At 43.2% G+C, this 20,153-nt stretch overlaps 1 protein-coding gene across 1 annotated transcript in view; it reads right to left on the reverse strand.

The window, feature by feature from the left end:
* ANO4 (anoctamin 4) overlaps positions 1-20,153 on the reverse strand; it is a 333,135-nt gene that overhangs the window by 37,202 nt on the left and 275,780 nt on the right. Inside the window, exons 17-20 of the mRNA XM_053662056.1 lie at positions 12,627-12,709; positions 9,135-9,275; positions 7,013-7,177; positions 1,264-1,300 (exon numbers count right to left, since the gene is read on the reverse strand). Of these exons, the coding sequence (XP_053518031.1) occupies positions 1,264-1,300; positions 7,013-7,177; positions 9,135-9,275; positions 12,627-12,709 (426 nt within the window). The remainder of the gene's footprint in view (positions 1-1,263; positions 1,301-7,012; positions 7,178-9,134; positions 9,276-12,626; positions 12,710-20,153) is intronic.

Here is a 20,153-nt window from a genome sequence, read left to right on the forward strand (position 1 = left end):
TATTTCATGCAATAGCACTGTCTCTCTCCCCACATTCCCTGAGCTTCTAATTGCTCATTTACCATTTCGACCCATTCATTCCTTTCCTTAAAATTACAACTCAGAATCCTTCCTAGGAGCCTATCAGAGAAGGGAGGGGAGAAAGAATCTAATTTAAAATGGTTTAGATGTGAGTTTCAGAACAAGGCTACACTGCTGTGGAGGGAAAAAGGATTCTTCAAGGGCTTTAGCTTTAGTTCTCTCTGCTACTGAACTAATGGTTACATAGGAAGGTCTTCTGGATTGTCAGCTAACTGGGTGGGTTCCCAGGTGACCCCACCAGGGTGAACTGGGGCTATATCTCCAGTGGCATCTTTGCCAGCCTGGATGAAGGTGCCACTGGGCACAGCCTACCAAGGCACGGTTACTTCTTCTGTGGACATAAACCTCTTTCTTTTTGGTGAGGGGTGGTGGTAATGGGAGATTTCAGTGGCATTGAAGGAGATGGGCCAAGCGCTCAGCTCTGATCTAGTACATAGAAGGGCTCAATAGATGGCATTATAACGACTATTATAAACAAAAACACATGATTCTTTCCCCTCTGGGCAAGCTACATGTGCGAATGCACTAGAACGGGTTATGTGTGGGAGCATGCAATTTCCTCACACTGCATAGAATAAAAATGACTAATAAAATTGGGATGCTTTCTGTGCCTTGAAAATGTGGAAAACGTTCAGTGCACAGCTGGCTACCAGATTGTTCTGGTGCTCTGAGGGGAGAGAGAAATGTTCTTAGGGATGACTTGTCCAGGTGTGTGCTATTTTCACAAAGGAAAGTGATGGGTAGCCAGCCTACATTCCTGGTAGAAGGCCTGCTGTCTTCGAAGCAAAGAACTCTGCTGTGATCTAATATACCATGAAAACTGGATACATTTTTAAGTAAATAAAAAATGTGGGCAGTAGCAAATAAACACTTTTCTAAACAATTCTGGGCACTTTATACGCATGTACTTCTGCGATGCTTTTTTTTGTGCACGAGAAGAAAACCTACTTTACCTTAGCTCATGATAAATAGAGTTCACGACAGGTGTTAAATCTTTAGCTAGAAAAGATTCCTCTAATGATCAGGCATATTTAAAATGTCCTGCTGAGGGCAAAGAAATTCCTGTATGCAATTCAGAACAAAGGGAATATTTCTTTCCAGCAGCATTTCAAAAATGAATCTTTGAAAAGGTACCTCTCAGACCACAATACTGTACCATGAAATAAAAAGGGCTTCACTTACCTAAATTGGTCAGAAAAAGTGCAACTCTTTCATAGAGCTGTAAAACAAATTTCATACATTTAACAAATGAACTGTAAATGTTCTAAAATCTGTAATTATAAAGGAGATAGGTAATCAAGTCACTAGTGAAAGTAGTTTCATATCCATCCACTGAGCAAACAATAAAAATAATGTGAACAACAGTGTTCTTTCGAAGCAAGACAGAAAGTTACAAGGTCCCGTTTCACTGCTTTTAAAACCTCTTCGTTCTGGAGTAATTCTGTGCCGACAGGGTTGGCTGCCACTACTTACCCGCTTGCTAAGCAAGGCTGGGCAAGTCACGACGCTGGGGCCTCGGCATGCTCAGAGGACAATCTCAAAGACTGATTTTGATGGTAAGATTCTGTAGCCCTACTGTTTAGGGGCCGCTGGATTGCCTAGACCATGGCATTCATGAACCCCGAAGTGATCACACGTCACTGGGAACTCCTATGCTTACGGCCCTCTGCTGTTCTGTTAGGGCACCGAGTGCACCCTTATCCACCTAGCTACCAGGTAAAGGGAGGGCCCTCAGGAGGGAGGGGGAGAGGCTGGGTGCCTGCGAGTGTGCAAGTGCAGGAGGCACCGGTCATGCCGAACACAGCTGGTGACTCCTCAGGATATAAATTGAGAACAAGTGCTTTCTCTAAAATGAAAGATGATAAATAAAAATGAAGAAAAAAATGAGTCAAATGGATTTGAACAACATGAAAATTATAGTCCACGTGTAGACTATAGTAGAGAAAGTGCACTGGTGAAAATTCCCGGGTTGTAGTTGTAACTTCAGCAGGCCGCAGGGCTTGGGCGCACCCTCTCCCCTCTGCTCCAGATCGACTCCCTTGTATGTGAGTGGGCTTTGGACTCCTTGGTCTTAAGGTACTTCCTAACTTTTGAATTCTTTATCCAAGATTTCCAATAACTACAGAAACAGGTAAAATGTGCAGAGTGTATGACTCTAAACTTTCAGCAATGACTATGGTTTGCTATGGTGATATATAATTAATATGACCATCATATCAAATTTTACTATTAGCAATCTCAGACTTTGGAGTCCAATGTTCAAAGAGATTGGTGTAATTTTTAATAAGAAACCCTGTGGTATAGATTTGTCAGATATTTCAATATTATCTGAAAAATAAAATACTGGTAAATAATAAATTAAGACAGATGTTTTAACCAAATATATTTTACTATTCCGAGTGTACTCTATCTTTAAAGTTATTTAATTATCAAGGAATATTAGGGTTGACTGGTGAGACAAACTTTCTCTAAAATACAGTTATTGATTACCCAGTTTATCTTTCACACTGGCATACATTTGTCAAAGGGTCTCACTTTACACACTTGTCCCAAAGGTCTTGGGGGCTGGTGACAGGCCGTTATTTTGATTTGGACACTGAAAAAATGAAATTTAAAAACACAATAGCACAAGAACTGAAATACGATCAATATTAAGCTTTTGACAAATAAGCGAGTGGGAATTATATATCACCATAGCAAACCTGATAGATACGTGGCAGCTACAGGGAGATGGACAGCGAGGCCCTGAGTGGGATGCAGTGGGAGAGGCACAGACAGAGAGACTGACGGTCGATGATGCATCTTCAGCGGAGTGGTTTCTGGAACAGGTCTGACTTCTCTTAGGCAGCTGAGGCATAAACCAGGGATGATTCGCTCTGGTAAGAGCAGCGTAAAAGCTACGTGTCAAAACTGAGTGCCACACTTTGTGGTGTGTTAAAATCTGGAACTGATGGAAAGCTTTCTGATCTTAAGTATATTTCCAAAGAAGCTGGGAGTACTTCTAATTTGATCTTATCCACTGGATCAGTATATGTGGGCTTGTTCTGACGCAAGCCATGTCTGCTGGTTTACTTCTTTTTGGAGCAAGGCATTGTGGTTTTCACGGCTTACAGTGTAATGAAATATCTGGTTCACATGGGTATGGCTGAAGGAGAAGAATGGCAATAAGTTTTAGGCTCCTCCTGGGATACAGCCTCTGTTGGCATCTTTTGCTTGCAACCACCATATTGAGATGTTCTTTAACTACTGGTGAAGCTGAATGGAATTGAAACAGCGAGAAAACCCATCCTATTTACTCCATCTTTGATGTTTGTATTGTTTAGGAAAATAAACTGAAAACTAGTGAGTGCCCTTAACCAGTCATTAAGGGACATAATATTTTGTTAGGATCCAGAATATTGCTGTAAAATAATGTGAATTTTATTTTTAAAGTACACACGAAGTAAGAGTAAATGCGTATCATCAAATCTAAAAAAATAGGCATTCTTGGTCCTGGCTGGTGTGGCTCAGTGGATTGAGTGCCAGCCTGTGAACCAAAGGGTTCGCCGGTTTGATTCCCAGTCAGGGCACATGCCTGGGTTGCAGGCCAGATCCCCAGTAGGGAGTGCGCAAGAGGCAACCACACAGTGATGTTACTCTTACTTTCTCCCTCCCTTCCCCTCTGTCTAAAAATAAGTAATAAAACATTTTTTTAAATTTAAAAAATAAAAATAGGCATTCTTTACAGGTATACTCCTTCAGATATGATTGGACAACTCTAGCAAAATGTCAAAAACAGGTATGTGATCTATAACACTTATATGACTTAAAAATTATAGGCTTTAATTAAGTTTAAAAAGACCATTTAGTTCTTAAGGTTTTTATTTTCAATTAATGAAAAAGTATTAATGATTAATGATTTTATTTCCCAAACCAGAATGGCTAAAATGTTAAGTAGTTGAAAGCAATTTATATAGTTATAAAAATCTATATTATTGGGCCATGAAAATACTTTGAGTAATTTGAGAAGTCAGGAGTTTAGTTCTGAACTGGTTCAAGGTACATTACAGTCATTAGTCTGTCATCTGTCCTTTATGCGATATTTGCTTCTTCTAAGGACTTAGTTTTTTAAGAACACACTGATGAAAATCTCTCAAACTGTATTACACACTTGGCACTTGGTTGCCCTCATAAGGGAACCTGCGAAGTCTCAGGGCCTAAGGCAGGAGTGTAAACATGGAGTTGGGATGGGTGTCATTGGAGATGGGCGGGGGCGGGGCAACAGGTTCCCGCTGGAGAGGATCCTGATGACCCTGCTTCCTCATTTGCCTTCCTTTCTCTCGCTATGGCTTCTCATTTCCTGTCCTTGTCAATGTTCTTGCCTTGGCAACCTTCTGTTACTCTAGTTGGATGTTGACTGAGAAATCAGGACACGAATATTCACACTGTATCTAAAACACAGGAAAATACACTCAAAGGGCAATCACAGGAACAAGAAATGTTAGCTTTAGTGCGTGGGCCCTCCATCATCCATTTTGGTGACTCTGACACCCTTGGTTAGAGCAAACATAAATGTCGACTAGTCTAGCACCCAGCACGTAGTAGGTGCTTTGTAATGTCCACAGTGAAACACACTTTCAACTCCACAAGCCCCCATTTTCTGGACTGTGCCTCATGAAGCGCAGCCTGCTGGGTGGGCAATTCCCAGGTAAGTGAGGTGTCACTCTGACAGCACTGACACCTGCTCAAAATAAATGAGCAAACGTGTATTTACAGACTCACTGCAGGCAGACAGAAATTTATTTCTTAAGGGTGTAAATTATGTTTTAATCAGACATTACAGAAAAGAGATGATAAGAATACAGTAAGCTTTCATTGAGTGCATCCTACCTGGCTGCAGAATCTTTCCCTGCTCTGGCTCTTTGGTTAATGTCCCTGTGAATCACTTGCCTTCCCGAGGTGCATCCTATCACCTTTGAGACCCGCGGAGCCATGCAGGGGGGCTGCCAGGCACCCGCCTCCCATCTCCACCTGACTAGCAATGAATTACCCAGTCGTCATGTCAAAATGATCAGCAGCTGCTCATTTCTCATTTTTGTAACTTTGGGATTTTGAATTTTTTCCTCAAATAATAAATTCCTGTGTATTTTAATAATAATAATAAATTACCTATATTTCATTAGCTCAGTAATTACTAGTTCACCAAAGAATCATAAATAAACTTCTTCATTATTGTAGGTTGAATGCTCTTAGGAATCACTCAGACTTCATTGGGTATGGAATTTAAGATTGTTTAAAGAGCTAGAATGACAGCCTGAATAGATAAAACGGGGCTGATAACAGTATTAAGTTACTTGGCCTTTAGGAACCTTTTCTAATAATGAGAACATTTGTCATGGCCCAGACTGGAGATGCAATATGAATGAAGGTGAGGGGAGCGATAATTACCTGAACATCTCTGGGCTTAACATTGTACCTGGCCCTCCACATACATTACCTACTTATTTATTACCTACTATGAACCTCTAATATCAGCATTTTTAGGTACAGGTTGGTCTCAAGTCTAAGAACATCAGCCATTACCTTTTGTTCTGCAAATAATAACAATTTACTGAGTGCCTACTATGTGCCTGGCCCTGTTCCAGACCTTGGTAAAGAACAATAGTAATAAAAACAGAAAAACTGCCCTCCTGGGCCTACATTCCGATGGAGAAGACAGATAAAATATGTATAAAAAACAGCATATGGGATGGTGATAAATGTGGTAGCAAAAAATAAAGCAGGCAAGGAGATAGAAAGTTGTCAGATGGCGGGAGTGAGTTGCAATTCTAAACTGAGTGACCAGGGAAGCCATTAGAAAGTCACCTCTGAACAAAGACCCAAGGGAGCCAAGGGACCAGTTGCTATGCAGACCCGGTGGGGAAGAATGTTCCGGGCAGAAGGCAGAGCAAGTAAAAAGTCCTAGGCTGAGAATGCTGCTGGCACATCCAAGGAACCAAAGGAAGGCCAGCGAAGAGGAGGAGCCGGTGAGCAGGGAGGAGCCTGGGTGAGAGAAGTCGCTGGGGCCAGGTGGCGGAGAGCCCCGAAGGCCACGTGACGACGTAAACTTTTATTCCGAGAAAAAAGCCACCAGGCACTGTGAGCAGAGGAGTGACATGAGCTGACATCTAGATGAGAAGTTCTCTCTGTCTACCACGGCGAGAGCAGATGGAGGACAGCAAACATGGGAGCCATGAGGCCCATGAAGAGGGCACAGCTGTAACCCATGTAGGAGTCAGGAATATGTGAAAAGGGATCAAACTCTGGAAACATTTTGCTGGTGGGGGAAACGACAGAGGCAAGGTTTTTGGCCCGAGCAACTACAATGGGGGAGGCTGCAGGAGGAGCAGATTCTGGAGGGAACAGGGATTCTGGCTTTGAACGTGGTAGGTGAGGACGGTTGAGTAGGCAGTCAACATACGAATGTGGGGTTCAAGGGAAACATCCGGACTGAAATATACATTTGAAAAAAGCCTGAAATCTACACAAGCAACACATACTACCCTGAAATGTTCCTTGCAAGGTCCTCTCAAGGAATGCTGTGGATACTGACAACCTTCGTGTCATTTAGAATCCAAAGATAATGGGAACCCATAGTGTTAAGCTATGTTAGAGATTCTGAGCTGGGCTTTTAAAATAAATTTATTTTACTAAATTTCCCCAAGAAATATTCAGTGTTGTCTTATTGGATAAATAAGAAAACTGAAGTTCAGAGAGGGCGAGTGCCTTGCCCATAAATCTAACACTAGATTTGACCCAAGCCTTCAAGATCCCCAGACCGGAGTGAGTCTCATGCCAGGCACTTTGCTTTTGCTGCATGACTCTGAGGCCAGGCCCCTTCAGCAACAGAAGAAGCTACCACCTTCCGCCCACAATTTGATCCACACGGCTAGTTACCTGGCAGCTCACTCACCACATTCAGCAGCATGATGATGCAGAAGTTGATGCACACGGCAGTCCCTGTGGTTGCGACCTGAGAGTTATTCCTAATTAACGCCCACTTGAAGGCGGCAAAAGTGCTGACGGTCACGACCCGGTAAATGACGATCCCAAACACAGCAGCGATCACCACGCAGATCTGGCAGGAAGATGGAGGAGACCCGGTGAGCACCGTGTGGGTGTGTTGCAGGAATGTTCCACCACCTGGAAAACCCTCTGATGACCAAAGAAAATAAAGCAACGGTGGTCCTGACTCAAGAAGGCACAATACAACGCATAGTTTCCATTGTGGTTAATAGTTTCTCTCGTCTGTATGTAAGTGAAATAAGTCAGAGAGAGACAACTGCCATGTGATTGACTCATGGGTGGAAGCTAAAAGTAGAGACCTTAGCCTACTTAGTTATCAAACACAAGATCTTAGAGCTGGGCCTTCAGAAGGCCTTTGCTGACTTAGAGATTTCTTTCTTCACAGAAGCATGCCTCTGTTTTATACAAACTCTATTTCTGACTTAAAGTGAGTGATGCTCTAAAAACTTGAGCCCAAATCCTCACCAGAACTGGCCAAGTTATTATTATATAGTAATAATAATCAACAAAGAAATGGAAAACTGCCCATGTCTTAATCCTGGGGCGGTTGACAGGGAACTAGGTGAAATCCAAGACGGATTTCACACAGGGTGGCAATGTGATAGAATGGGCAGCTTCCTGGACTTGGAAGTCAGGCCTGAGTTCTGGCTCAGCTCCACCTAGCAGTGTGACCTTGGACAAGTAGCCTGCCTTCTCCATGGCTTCCGTCTCCTAAGTTCCAGGTTCCTCGTCTACGTCTGTAAGTCTTCTTGTGAGAAACAAAAACCAGGACAGTAACTTTGCACATACTTAGAGAAGGCACAGCACGGCACAACTGCTTACAGACGGTCTCTGTAGGAGGGCACGGCTCCAAACGTAGATCTGAGTGGAGGGGCTCTTGGGCTCGCAACCCACCCTTCCACTTCCCCAGTTTCTTTCTGGCTAAAGGGGGTGGGCTGTCTGGATCTGCTGTAGACTTGTTCTTCCCACTCTACTGACCTAGGAGGTGCACATATGTGGACACTTGCCATTTGAAAAGATGAAAGGAGAATCCTTACTATTCCTTGTAGCTCTAAAGTAACATTTCTGAAAAATTTGCATTTGTTTTGTTCAGTAGTTAAGGCTCAGAGTTCATCACCAAATGACTTCTTTTTAGGAAAAGCTGACAAACCAGCTTCAAATTAGTATTTTTCAAACTGATATTACCGTCAGTGAGTCTGGAAATCAACTTTAGGTGGTTATAAAAAAAGTTTATAATAAAACAGCAAAACATCAGACTATATTAAACATTAAAAAAGACTATAGCCTGGCTGATACAGCTCAGTGGATTGAGCACAGGCCTGTGAACCAAAGGGTCACAGGTTTGATTCCCAGTCAGGGCACGTGCCTGGGTTGCAGGCCAGGTCCCCAGAAGGGGCCATGGGAGCGGCAGCCACACACAGATGTTTCTCTCCCTCTCTTTCTTCTCCCCTCTCTAAAAATAAATAACTAAATAAAAATCTTTTTTAAAAATAAAAAAGACTAATAAAGCATAAAAATGCAGTTTATTACTTACGGTAAAGGTGAGCATTTTTTAGTTACTCTATTTAGGTTTATATATCTATTTGCAAAGCATAGCTGGGTCATGACAGAGAATGTGTTTCTTACATGGACGTGGTAAAAAAAAAATGTTTGGGAAACACTGCTGCCAGTCCTGTTTCATGTTTTTAGTTGCTTTCAGCATGGCATAGATAAATTGAAAGAATACCGGATTAAAGTAGAGCAACTGAGCTCTTGGCAGTTTACTGGCTGTTTAGTGGCTGCCAAGTTCTGGACAAGCCTTTAACCTTTGGAGTCTCAGTTGCTCCATCTCTAATACAGGGACAATGTCCCTACATTAGCTCACCGAGTTGTTGCGAGAATCACATAACAGAGCATGAAAAAACATCTTTTGTAAAACTGCAAATGCCTGACATGATTATTGTTGCTACCATGCTCCAAGTTCATACATTATAAAGCAATTCAAAGAGTTTTGTAAAAATGTTCCCAACCATAAAAAATATTCCTGATGCAGAAACAATCAGTCGGCTGCATTTATCTGCAAATGCTTGGTATGGTTCTGGCTTTCCCGAAATGGGATTCATCCGCTCTTTCTTGGAATACTTGGCTTCGAACTGGGGTCGTATTTCTTCCTAAAAAACAAGCAGGCACATTTTTTTTTATGCTCTGAACAGGAACACACACAATAAGAGAAATCATTTACCTCCCAGGAAAACTGAATCAATGGCTGCCACATCACCCAACCAAGGAGGTGGGCTTGAGACCTGGGTATAGACGTTTGGAAACTGGCCACTTGAAGAAAAATCGAAAGAAAGATGATCTAGCCTCATTATCATCAAGGCGATGCAATTTATAGTTAAATGTCTGTTATTAAACTGTGCTTGAAGAAAGAAACTGAGAGTGAGAAATCGGACCACCTGTTCCATCTCCAGTAGTTTGAAACAACTAAAACTATTTTACTTTCATTACCAGGAAATGATTTGAACATAAGGACAAATCTGAACAGCAAAATGTTTAGAATTCATTTTGTGAGTTATAATGACAATATGATTCTAAGTATTCTTCAATCTTTGTTTTTCCATTTTGTTTTTTATTTAGGCAGCTGAAAACATAACGTCTCTATTTTTTTTCAGTAAGCTCATATAGGAGTCATTCACATTAACCACTAATTTTAAATGTTCTTAAGTGGCATTGAAAACAAAGTAAATGCCTTTCAAATCCAGCTAAAAATCACAGCTCCTCCAACTCTAAATCAATCTGAGATTTTATTCTAATGATTGGGGCCCCATCCAATGTGAAAATCTTCTGAGTAAAAAGCAATTATTGGATTACGAAAAGGTAATCAGCCAGAGGGTACGCTGAAGTGGTTAATTGAGTGTGCATGTATGTGAGACTATTTGAGTGTCTTGGAGGAAGAGAGAAGACGAGTTGGAAATGCTGGAGAAGTGGAGTTAATGCTCAAGACCCTGATGAAGGTCCTGGCAGACCGGGAAGCAGCCGCTGAGAGAAGAGGGGTCGTGGAGAACGGCTGCAGCCTGTGGAGCAGGAGGCACACAGCCCGGCTCCGGCTGCAGGGTCAGCCCAACGCTGGACTTCCCTCGGGGGCTGGTAATGGGGAACGTCAGGGGAGGACACAGTTAGAAACGGCTTCTGCCTCCTGTCCTTTATTTTAGGCAGTTACACTTGAGCATTTACACAGCACAGACCTCGAATCTTCTGCTTCTTTGGGAAACTTTCAATTTATGGGGCTGTGTCATCAAGAGTTGCTGAGTTAATCATCGAGGAACTGAGGCCAATCACGGAGCCAGGCCCGTCTTCCTGGGTCTTATGGGCTGAATCGTGTCCCCCACATGAATGTTTATATTGAAGTCCTGATGCCCAATACATCGGAATGTGATTGTATTTGGAGACAGGGCCTTTGCAGAGGTAATTAAGTTACAAAGAGGTCAGCAGGGGAGCCCCTAAACCCACATGACGAGTGTTCTTATAAGAAGAGGAAATTTAGAGACACAAAGAGAGTGAAAAGGCCCCAGGAGTAGATGGGCATCTACAAGCCAAGGGGAGGGGCCTGGGACAGAGCCTTCCCTCACAGCCAGAAGAAACCAACTCTGTCAATACCTTGATCTCAGATTTGCAGCCTCCAGAACTGTGAGACAACACACTTCTGTTGTTTAAGCCACCAGGACAGTGGTACTTTGTTATAGCAGCCCCGGCACACTAACACCCTGGGTTACCCTGAAAGAGGCACACAGCATGTCTGGGCATTTCTGCACCGCAAGCTGAGAGGTGCAGGCTGGAAGAGGCAGTTCTGCAATGACTCTCAGACTGAGAACTGGGACCTCGCAGGGCTACTGAGGCCGGCTCCTGCACCAGCGTGTGAAAGAACAGTTCAAGCTCTTTCATGGGGCTGGGAGACAGAGGGCTCCAAGGGGTGCCCTTGTAAACACTTACAAACAGTGTTTATCCTAATGGTCCCCACATCTTGGACCCCCCAAAAGTGCCAACAGCCACTTTTAGACTGCTTTTGTCAATGTTACTGAAATAATGCTACACTGTATAGCTGAAAGAAGACAATTTAGAAACACTTCTTCTCTTTAGAAAGGAAAAGTCCAAAGGTGAAATAGTTTGTCTCAGATGACATAATTACTTAGTGGTAACTCAAATTCTCAGGGAAAAGCATTTTCCATCCCATTTGAAAGTCACCGACATGAACACACGTGACAAAGAGCAGGGCAGCTTCCCCCAGGAGGAAGTCCCAAACGCAGCCTGGATGTGGCCCACAGATGCCAGTCACCTGGGCAGCCGCTTCAAACTCAGGCATCCTTGTCTGGGGAATGCTCACCAAAGCATGATAGAGGCCTTATCAAAGGATCAGGGACCGCTGAGAACCCCAGGATTCCTGCCAGGTCTAAGACTGCCCAATTTGTGTGCATGGGCATGAGGAGGAAAGGCCGCCGGCCATGAGGTGTGATTTAAAGAAAAGACAGACAAAAATACCTCTCAAAATCAGCTCCCCCACTAAACTGACCACAGGGCTGAAATTCTCATTTATGTTTCTAGAATATTCTTTTCAATAGGTAAAAATCTATGTGCATGAAAGGAAAACACCCATTCATGCCCATCTCCACATTATATATGATTAGTTTATCTGATTTACTAGCACAGCAAGACTCTTAGGAAATGGGACTTGGGAGGTAAAAGACAATGAAGGAGAGGAAGGAAAGAGGAGTTTAAGCCTGGATCGACTGACAAGGGAAGTCGGGTCCCTGTGTGGTGACCAAGATGAGCATGAGCACTTGAGAGACTTCTGACGGGGCTGGGGCAAGAAGAGAGAACAAGACCAGAGCCAGGTTAGGAGAGGGCACAGTGCCCTGGCCTAGAACAAGAGAGAAAAAGAACTGGGAAACGTGTGAGACAGGGAGTCTGAAGGATGGAGGTGACTTCTCCTTGACAGCTTTCTCTAGAGCTGGCCCTGCGTTTATCCACATCCATCAGGGAGGCTGCGTAAACAGTAGTTCCTCCAGCATTTCCCACTTGGGGTGATACTTCTGGGTTTGTGCACATCGGGGCACTGCCCGGGTTCCTGGAAAGCTCCGGACACATTTCTGGGAGCAGTTCTCTTATGAGTTCTCCTTCTATGTGCCCAGGGCTGTAAAACTATTACCCTCCTTCTGCTAAGGTAAAGAAATGGAGGATATTTAAGAAAACTAAACAAATCTCACAGCCAGTCTTTTGGATGCTTCTACATAAAAGTAAAATGATTTACTTAGCTATGGATTTCATTCCACTAAAGCCATCAAAATGTCTTTTTCTAAATCTGCTAGTAGTTTTATACTGCTTGGAGTTTTCTGTAAAAACAGATACTAAAAATGCTTTATGAGTAAACCTGACTTCTGTCACAGAGCAGGGAGTGGTAACTAAAGGGGATTGTGTATTTCTTGGTGATTCGCTTTTTAAAAAATTCTGAAGTAAACGATACAAACCTCCTCTTCTTCCCAGTCTATCAAATCCCAGTCATAGGCAATTACTGCTCTTCGTCTTTTCCAAAACTCCAGGAAGACTGTTGCTGCAACAAACATAGAAAGACATGAACATTTCACAACCAGGCAATGCCATTAACTGTCACTAAATCATGAAGCCACTGCAAAAAAAAAATAATGACAGCTGTTTAGAAGCGTCCTTGAATGTTGGAACTTCCAGCTAAACTCAACAATGTGAGCAGGAATGTTTTCTGAGAATTACTAAGCTTGTGTCATGCATAATGAAAAATTAGACATTTCATGTAGAACTAAATTAAGTTTATCAGCAGTTGAGGCAGAACAGATTCATAAGAATGACAAACCCCCAGGGTGTCAGGACACAGAGAACTAGGTTACTAACAGCTCTCTAATCGACAGAGTATGTATTTTTAAAATCGGGAGGCAGGCAGGGGCAGAGGCAAAAATAAAACTTAGCAGTATTTGATTGGCAGTGATCACTTGTTCCCCAAAACCTGCTCACAGCAAATATCTATGTAAAAAAAAAAAAAATATATATATATATATATATATATATATATATATATATATTTTTTTTTACTATTTCACTGAAGGAAGCTATTTTACTGGAGGAAGCAATCCTAGTGCTTCTCTTTTGCTACAAACCACCTCTATATTGTCACATCGGAGGTGAATGTGTATAAATTCTTTAAGGACCTTTTCCAACAGGTGCTGGCCTCCCCACCCTCGGAAATATGAAGGTTATCCTCTGTTGTAGACCGCTCTGCCTAGTTTTAGGAATTGTATCTCTACCCCTTGTGGCTAAGGGCGAGAGACGACCTTTGGAATGTGAGCCACAGGAGACAAAGCCTGTCTCTGGTAGCAAACGCTGCCTCAGTTCCTCTCCCTGCCCCCAGAGCTTGGTCAGAAGTCAATGATGGGTAAGACCCCTCACAGCGGGGGGCAACCTAAGCCAGACTCGATCACCTGGGAGGCCTTCATGGAAGGATTTGGGGGGCTGCAACAAAGAGCAATGGACTCCCCCCCCCCGCCCATTGTCAAAGCCTGAATCCCCAAGTCCTCTGGGAAAAGCACTTTCTGGCTCTAATTCCCTTAAGCCTGAATACCTGTTGGAGAGAGGTGCAGCTCCTTGCCTTGCTAGAGCGCGTCCTGAGGAAAAATCTGGCATCACAAAGACTTGTTGATAAACCTGTGAAATCTGCTCTGCTAAGAGTGCTTTCATTCATATGATAAGGGTCGGAGAGGAAGTGAGTATGTTTCCCAAAGTTTCTGCAACTCTCTTCCTGACAGACACTGACTCAGACTCTGAAGCCCTCAGATTTCTTTGAAATGTTATCTACTGTTTGATCCTTGCTGCCCTGTATTCTTGTGTATTACAACCCGATAAAAGGCTATGGAGCAGGGCGCTCGGGGGCCTTTGTCTCCCCTGAGAAACTGGCCACAGCCCACTCCTCCTCCCCAAACAGATTTCATCTTCTCTCAGCCATATTTATTCATTCACGCATGTCTGTGGCACCAGGGGGGACTCGAGAAAGAAGTCGCCCCCACAATCCTCACCCAGAGGAAGTAACTTTCTACTCAATTATATTTAAAACATCTACCCAAATGAATTATTGAGTACTATACAATGACAGAAAAAAAAATGATCGAGACACAGTCTCACTGCCTTGCAAGTCACAAGCCAAATGAGGGATGCACACACATGTGGACATGCACACACATGTGGACACGCACACTTGGAGGACAACTGTAGCCGAGGATGTCACAGGGACACCACAGGAGACAGAATCGGTGAGTCTCTCTCTGTTGGGCCTTACTGTGTACTTAGACTGACAGAGGCAAAACACATGTCATATATTTGGAGTTAGTTTCATGAGCAAAGGGAAACGTCCAAGTTACCGTTCCAAAGAAAGGAAACTACTCTCTTCTTTCCTGTGCTGCCTTGTTTTCATACCATCTCTTCATTCATCACATTCAGACATAGAACATATATTTTTATTTTTTAAACATTTTATTTATTTACTTTTAGAGAGTGGGCAAAGGGGAGAGAGAGAGGGAGAGAAACATCAGTGTGTGGTTGCCTCTTGCACACCCCATACTGGGGGCCTGGCCTGCAACCCAGGCATGTGCCCTGACTGGGAATCAAACTGGCAACCCTTTCGTTCACAGCCCATGCTCAACCCACTGAGCTACACTAGCCAGGGCCGGAACATATATTTTTAAAACACGTAACTGGAAAGGTAAATGAGGGTAACAATTAAGAGCTCACTGGCATGTGACCTAAACATTCATTCCTAGGTCTTAAATCTAGTTCCGTCTGAATGCCAATGTTGAAAATGATCTGAAAATTCTAAGCTTCCCCTCCAAACTTTAGAATAAACTCCTCTTGTGGCAAGCTCTGACCTGCACTGACATTAGGTTACTTGCTTTGCAGGCTGGTACTCAGTCCACTGAGCCACAGCAGCCAGGGCTAACATTAGGTTACTAATAGTCTGCATTATCCCTCTAAGTGAGGACAGTCATACATTGAAAGCAGCTATATCAATGTATTTGAATTTGGGGTCCTTCCCAGACCTCCTGCGGTACTATATAATATATGGTACATTTACCATAAAGCCTTTCTAAAATTTTAAAAATTCAGAGTAGTTGTTAAGAAAGCCATGCCTAAAATAATCAAGTATTAATTACTTTTTAAAATATCCTTACCTGAGGATGTTTTTTATTGATTTTTAGAGAGAGAGAGATGTGAGAAACACTGACTAGTGGTCTCCTGCACATGCCCTGACTGGAGATCAAACCTACAACCCAGGCATGTGCCCTGACCGGGAACTCAACCTGCCGCACGGTGTACAGGACCACGCTCCAACCAACTGAGCCACGGGGCCAGGGCAAGTGCTTATTTCCTGAAGAGGGAAGTTAAAATAATGGATATCTGCAGAGGTTAATAGAAGTGCCAACACTAAGAAGCCATTTTTCACTGGAGTCCTTCCTGTGTGTCTTGTTGCGTCTAGGGTCCCCAAGACCACCGCCAGGTTCGACGATTTATGAGGAGGACTCACTCAGAGTATGGTGGTACTTGTGGCTAAGATTTATTACAGTGAAAGTACATAAAGTAAAATAAGCAAAGAAAAAAGGCAAGTCCCACCCCTCACCACGCACTCTGTCACAGGTTGAATCATGTCCCCACCTGCCAAAAGAGAGGCTGATGTCCTAAGCTCCAACCTCAGAACGTGACCTGACTTGGAAATAAAGTAACTGCAGACTTACTAGTTAAAAGTTCATACTGAGTGGGGTGGGCCCTTAGTACGATAGGATTAGTGTCCTTAAAAGAAGACAGCCACGTGAAGGCACAGACGCACAGGGAGGATGCAGACGAGGATGGGAGTGGAGACTGGAGTGATGCACCTGGGATCGCTGGCTGTCACATGCAGCCAGGCGAGAGGACTGGAATAGATCCCCCCTCAGAGCCATCCAACCCTGTTGTCACCTTGAGTTTGGACTTCTACCCTCCAGAACCATGAAAGAACAAATTTCAGTTGTTTGGAGCTCCCCAGTTTGTGATGTTTTGTTACAGCGCCCCCACGAGACTAACGCGCACTCTGTCTCTACCGCACTGAACAGCCTTTCCTTTCCGAGCTTTGCCCACATTACTCTCGACTCTGAGTGTTAGCTGCGCCTTTTTCCACCCCACTCCTTTCCCTAGAAGATGTAACACTTGGTTCCAATGTCTGGTCTGTTCTGCTTTTCTTTTTTGACTCAGGAAGTTGGCACACAGACCCTCACTGTCCTATTGTAAACAGGACTTAACACCTCATATTATAATTACTGTATTATAGAACTAATTATGTTCTAAAAAATAAAGTCTATTTTAAAAAAATAGCCTAAGTATCTAGAAATAGAAGGCCAATGATTATAAAAGTTATTTTAAAAACATGAGACATACTTCATTCACAAATGACTGACAGGACCATATACAGAATCTTTGAATTTGCATCATAGTCTTGTTATTGATTAGAGAGCTCTGAGAGCCTTGGTGTGTTTGTTTACTAGGGGGAATTTAATTGTGGGCAACAATGAAAGTGTGGAAAAAAACAGGGGAATGAGAACCACCCCCCCCAAATGAAGAACTAAGGGAAACAATCTGCTTTCTGACAAGTCTCTACCAACACCTAGTTCACCAATGACTTTTTTTTTTGCCTAGGAAAAAAAGTTAAATTAGGTCATAATTGCATTGTCCTCTGAATCTTTCTGAGCAAAAATGAGCACTGAGGAGACAGTCACACTGTGGTTCCAGCCCAAGGCCCACAGTGGACCTCGAGGGTCCCCCGGAGGCTCTGCCATCACAGGCATGTGGACACGAACGGAGGTAGGGGACCCCACACTAAGGCTCCCCCATCTGCTACAGACAGCTTCCAAATGGAGCCTTGTTTTCCCCTCTGGTGAACTCATAAAATAAAAGGCAACAAAACAAACACCCAAACCCATTACTTCCAAGGTCCTGTAAACCACTTATATCTGTTCTCAACATCTCCGTATGTAGCAATTTCTCAAAAATAGTTTGTTTTTCTAAATGTTGCAACTTGTCAATCAGAAAGGATGACCCTGAGACCATTAAACAGGACTCCACCAGGACTGACATACTTTCACAGAACATCGGCGTTGCAAAGCAGTACGCATGGGGCTCAAAATGAGCCTAAGAGTCCTTTACCTTCGAGTTCAGATCTCTAGGCAGAAGCAGGGTTGCAAACAGTATCTGAACCTAGGAGTAGAGTACAGGAGCTGAGACTTGCCTGTTTAACTCTTGGCTTTGTCACTTTCTAGCTACTGCCTCAGTTTCCTCACCTATCCTGTGGAGGCAGTAAGAGTACTTAGTACCTTCTTCAAAGGTTGCTGTAAAGGTAAACTGAGATGATACTATACAATGTTTATCACAGTTCCAACACACAGGAAGCCCTCAATTAGTGCATGCTACTATTGTAACATTATTACTGGCCACTCCAGGTTTCTGCAGAAGGCATAGCCCTGTCTACAAAGAAGCACTTGGGAACGTGCTTTTCTCATTCTTTTCTCATTCTTTTCCTGGGAACGATATAAGATTTCAGCAGTAAGTTGTCAACTAAAACAAAGCAATTCAGAGGATAAATTATTCTAGGCTTGCATTGCCTGGAGTGAACCTAAAATGTCCCCCTGTGCCCAAAGGTTATTACAAAGCATCTGTCAGAGTCTTACTGAGTTACCCTCCAAGGCACAGGAACTGTTGAACATCCAATCCACCTACTCGCAGCCTCGGAAGCTCCTCAACTCTATCCTACAGGCAGCCACCACCAATCTATGAGCTGAGGTTGGCAGGGATAAAATAAAACCTATTTATGATGCCCAGCATAAGACGTCCCAGCTTGCAAGGAAGGGATGCCATCCCCTTTGTGACAGTGGTACTGTGTGAGGGGTGCAGGAGATGACAGCCTCTGGCTTATAGGCCAATGTCACTGCACCAGAACTTTACTCCTATATATACTCTCAGAGGGAAGGAACACTGTGGGAGAAGAAAACATTGCTTCAGTTAAAGTATATCTAAAGTGGGTGAAATATTAAAGTGGGTAAAGGGAGTTTTGTATATTAATTCTTCCAGAATACAACCCTCTCTACGGAAGCATTAACTCATTACACAGCAGACCAGTAGCCCAAAGCAGAGCTTCCCAGTGAGAGGACAGGTATCGGCTACAGGTCTGCAAGAGGCAATACTTGCTTCAGGCCTTGGGGTGGCTAGGATGGGGGTCCTCAGCAGTCTTACCCCAGGCCCTGAGCAGGCTCCTTCATGTGCATCAGTACACTGTGCAAATATTATCATTCTCTGTGTGTTATGGCTTGGAAAGGTTTGAGAACCACTGGTTTAAGAAGTAAACATATTTTTAAAAGTCTCCTCACTCATAATCATGGCAAAGTGTAAGCACTGGATGGTTTATTATACTAACAATACTAACTGATTACTGATACTAACATGGTCTAGAAAAACTAATACATAGTCATGATCCAAGAGCTCGACCCAGTAACCAAAACTCTGTTAATGATTAGCTTCTTCTGTTTGCAAGGGAAAGAGATGCATGAATAGTGAGGGCTTTCTGCAAGGCCCACCAAGAAAGGCAGGAATCGCATGGGAAGGAACACTAGGCTTCTTCAGAGACAGGGTCTGGGAGCCAGCAGCTGGAGAGACCTTAGTCACAAGAGACCTGGTTTTCACGCGGACAACCCCCTAATAGCACGGCTTGGCTACACTCTCCCTTTGCTTCTCTTTGGGGCACTGTCCCATGTTTTCTCCCAGTTGTCTACAAGTTGTCTTCTGCACGCAGTATCTCGTATCTTTTCCACTAGTTCTGTGTTTCTGCTTATTTGTAGGTTCTGATTTCTCATCACTTCAGCCTTCTCATAAATCTTCCTGTCCCAACCTCTCTCCTCCTCCCTCACGCCCTCTCTGCATCTTTCCCTGTTGGCTCCTACTGCCAATTCTCTGTCTCCGTCCTCGTTTTCCAATCAGCATTCTTAAAATTGCAAAATCTCAGGTTGTCCCAGGCCATTCACTAACCCACAGTTTAACTGATCTTGGGTGAGATACCCACTGGCTGAAAGGAGCTAGAGTCACAGAAATCAAAACACACCCCTTTAGCAGAGCTGTGGTGGGCGGGGCGATTTTCCTTTGATGGTCTCTAGGTAGGTCAGCCTCCTCAAGAGAGCAATGTTTTATATTTCCGCTTGTCAAAGAGCATTTAAACATTTATCTCATAAACAAATCTTTTTGGTAATTTCCTTTTCCCATCCATCCATCCACCAAATACTAACCCCTGTGTCTTTAGAAGAAATGCATAAGGTCTCCAGTAACAATAATGGTCCTCGAACAATAATGAACCTCCAGGGAAACATAAATTACATATACATGTCATTATAACTTCCCCCCCCCAAATGATATAAACCAAGTAGTATGAAAGTTCAAAGAAGAAAGACATCTAGCTAAGAGCAGAGGACGTCTCAGCTGGGCCCTGAAAGATGGGGAAGACTCTGACATTTATCCTACACCGAAGGAACAACATGATGAGCCTAAGCCTCAAATTAGTAGATCTTGGTAACATCAGAATTCAGACTTGGTATTTTAAATTCTAGAAAAAAAAATACATAATCATTGAAAAATTTCAAATCAAACTGAAAAGTGTAAAAAATGTGTCCCTCATCACTATTCACCCTTACCCTCCTAACGAGTTCTCCCCTCCAAAGATAACCAGCATTCACTGTTCACTATGAGTCAGCCCAGACTCTTTTCTATACCATTAAATTAAAGCTTTATCATTACCTTACAAAGAAGTGGGTTAAGTAATTCTTTAAGTGAAACTTCCATCGCACCTGTTATTATGGGGCTGTTAGCTTAAACTTACATAAAAGGACTCGATTCAGCCTTTTAAGCAGCTCTTGTTTATAGGGGGTTGTTTTGACCAGAATTGGAAGAATGTCAGAGGTGGGTACTCA

Source organism: Artibeus jamaicensis, unplaced genomic scaffold, assembly GCF_021234435.1.
Source record: "Artibeus jamaicensis isolate MK-2021 breed Jamaican fruit bat unplaced genomic scaffold, CSHL_Jam_final contig_233, whole genome shotgun sequence".
NCBI classification, from domain to species: Eukaryota; Metazoa; Chordata; class Mammalia; order Chiroptera; family Phyllostomidae; genus Artibeus; species Artibeus jamaicensis.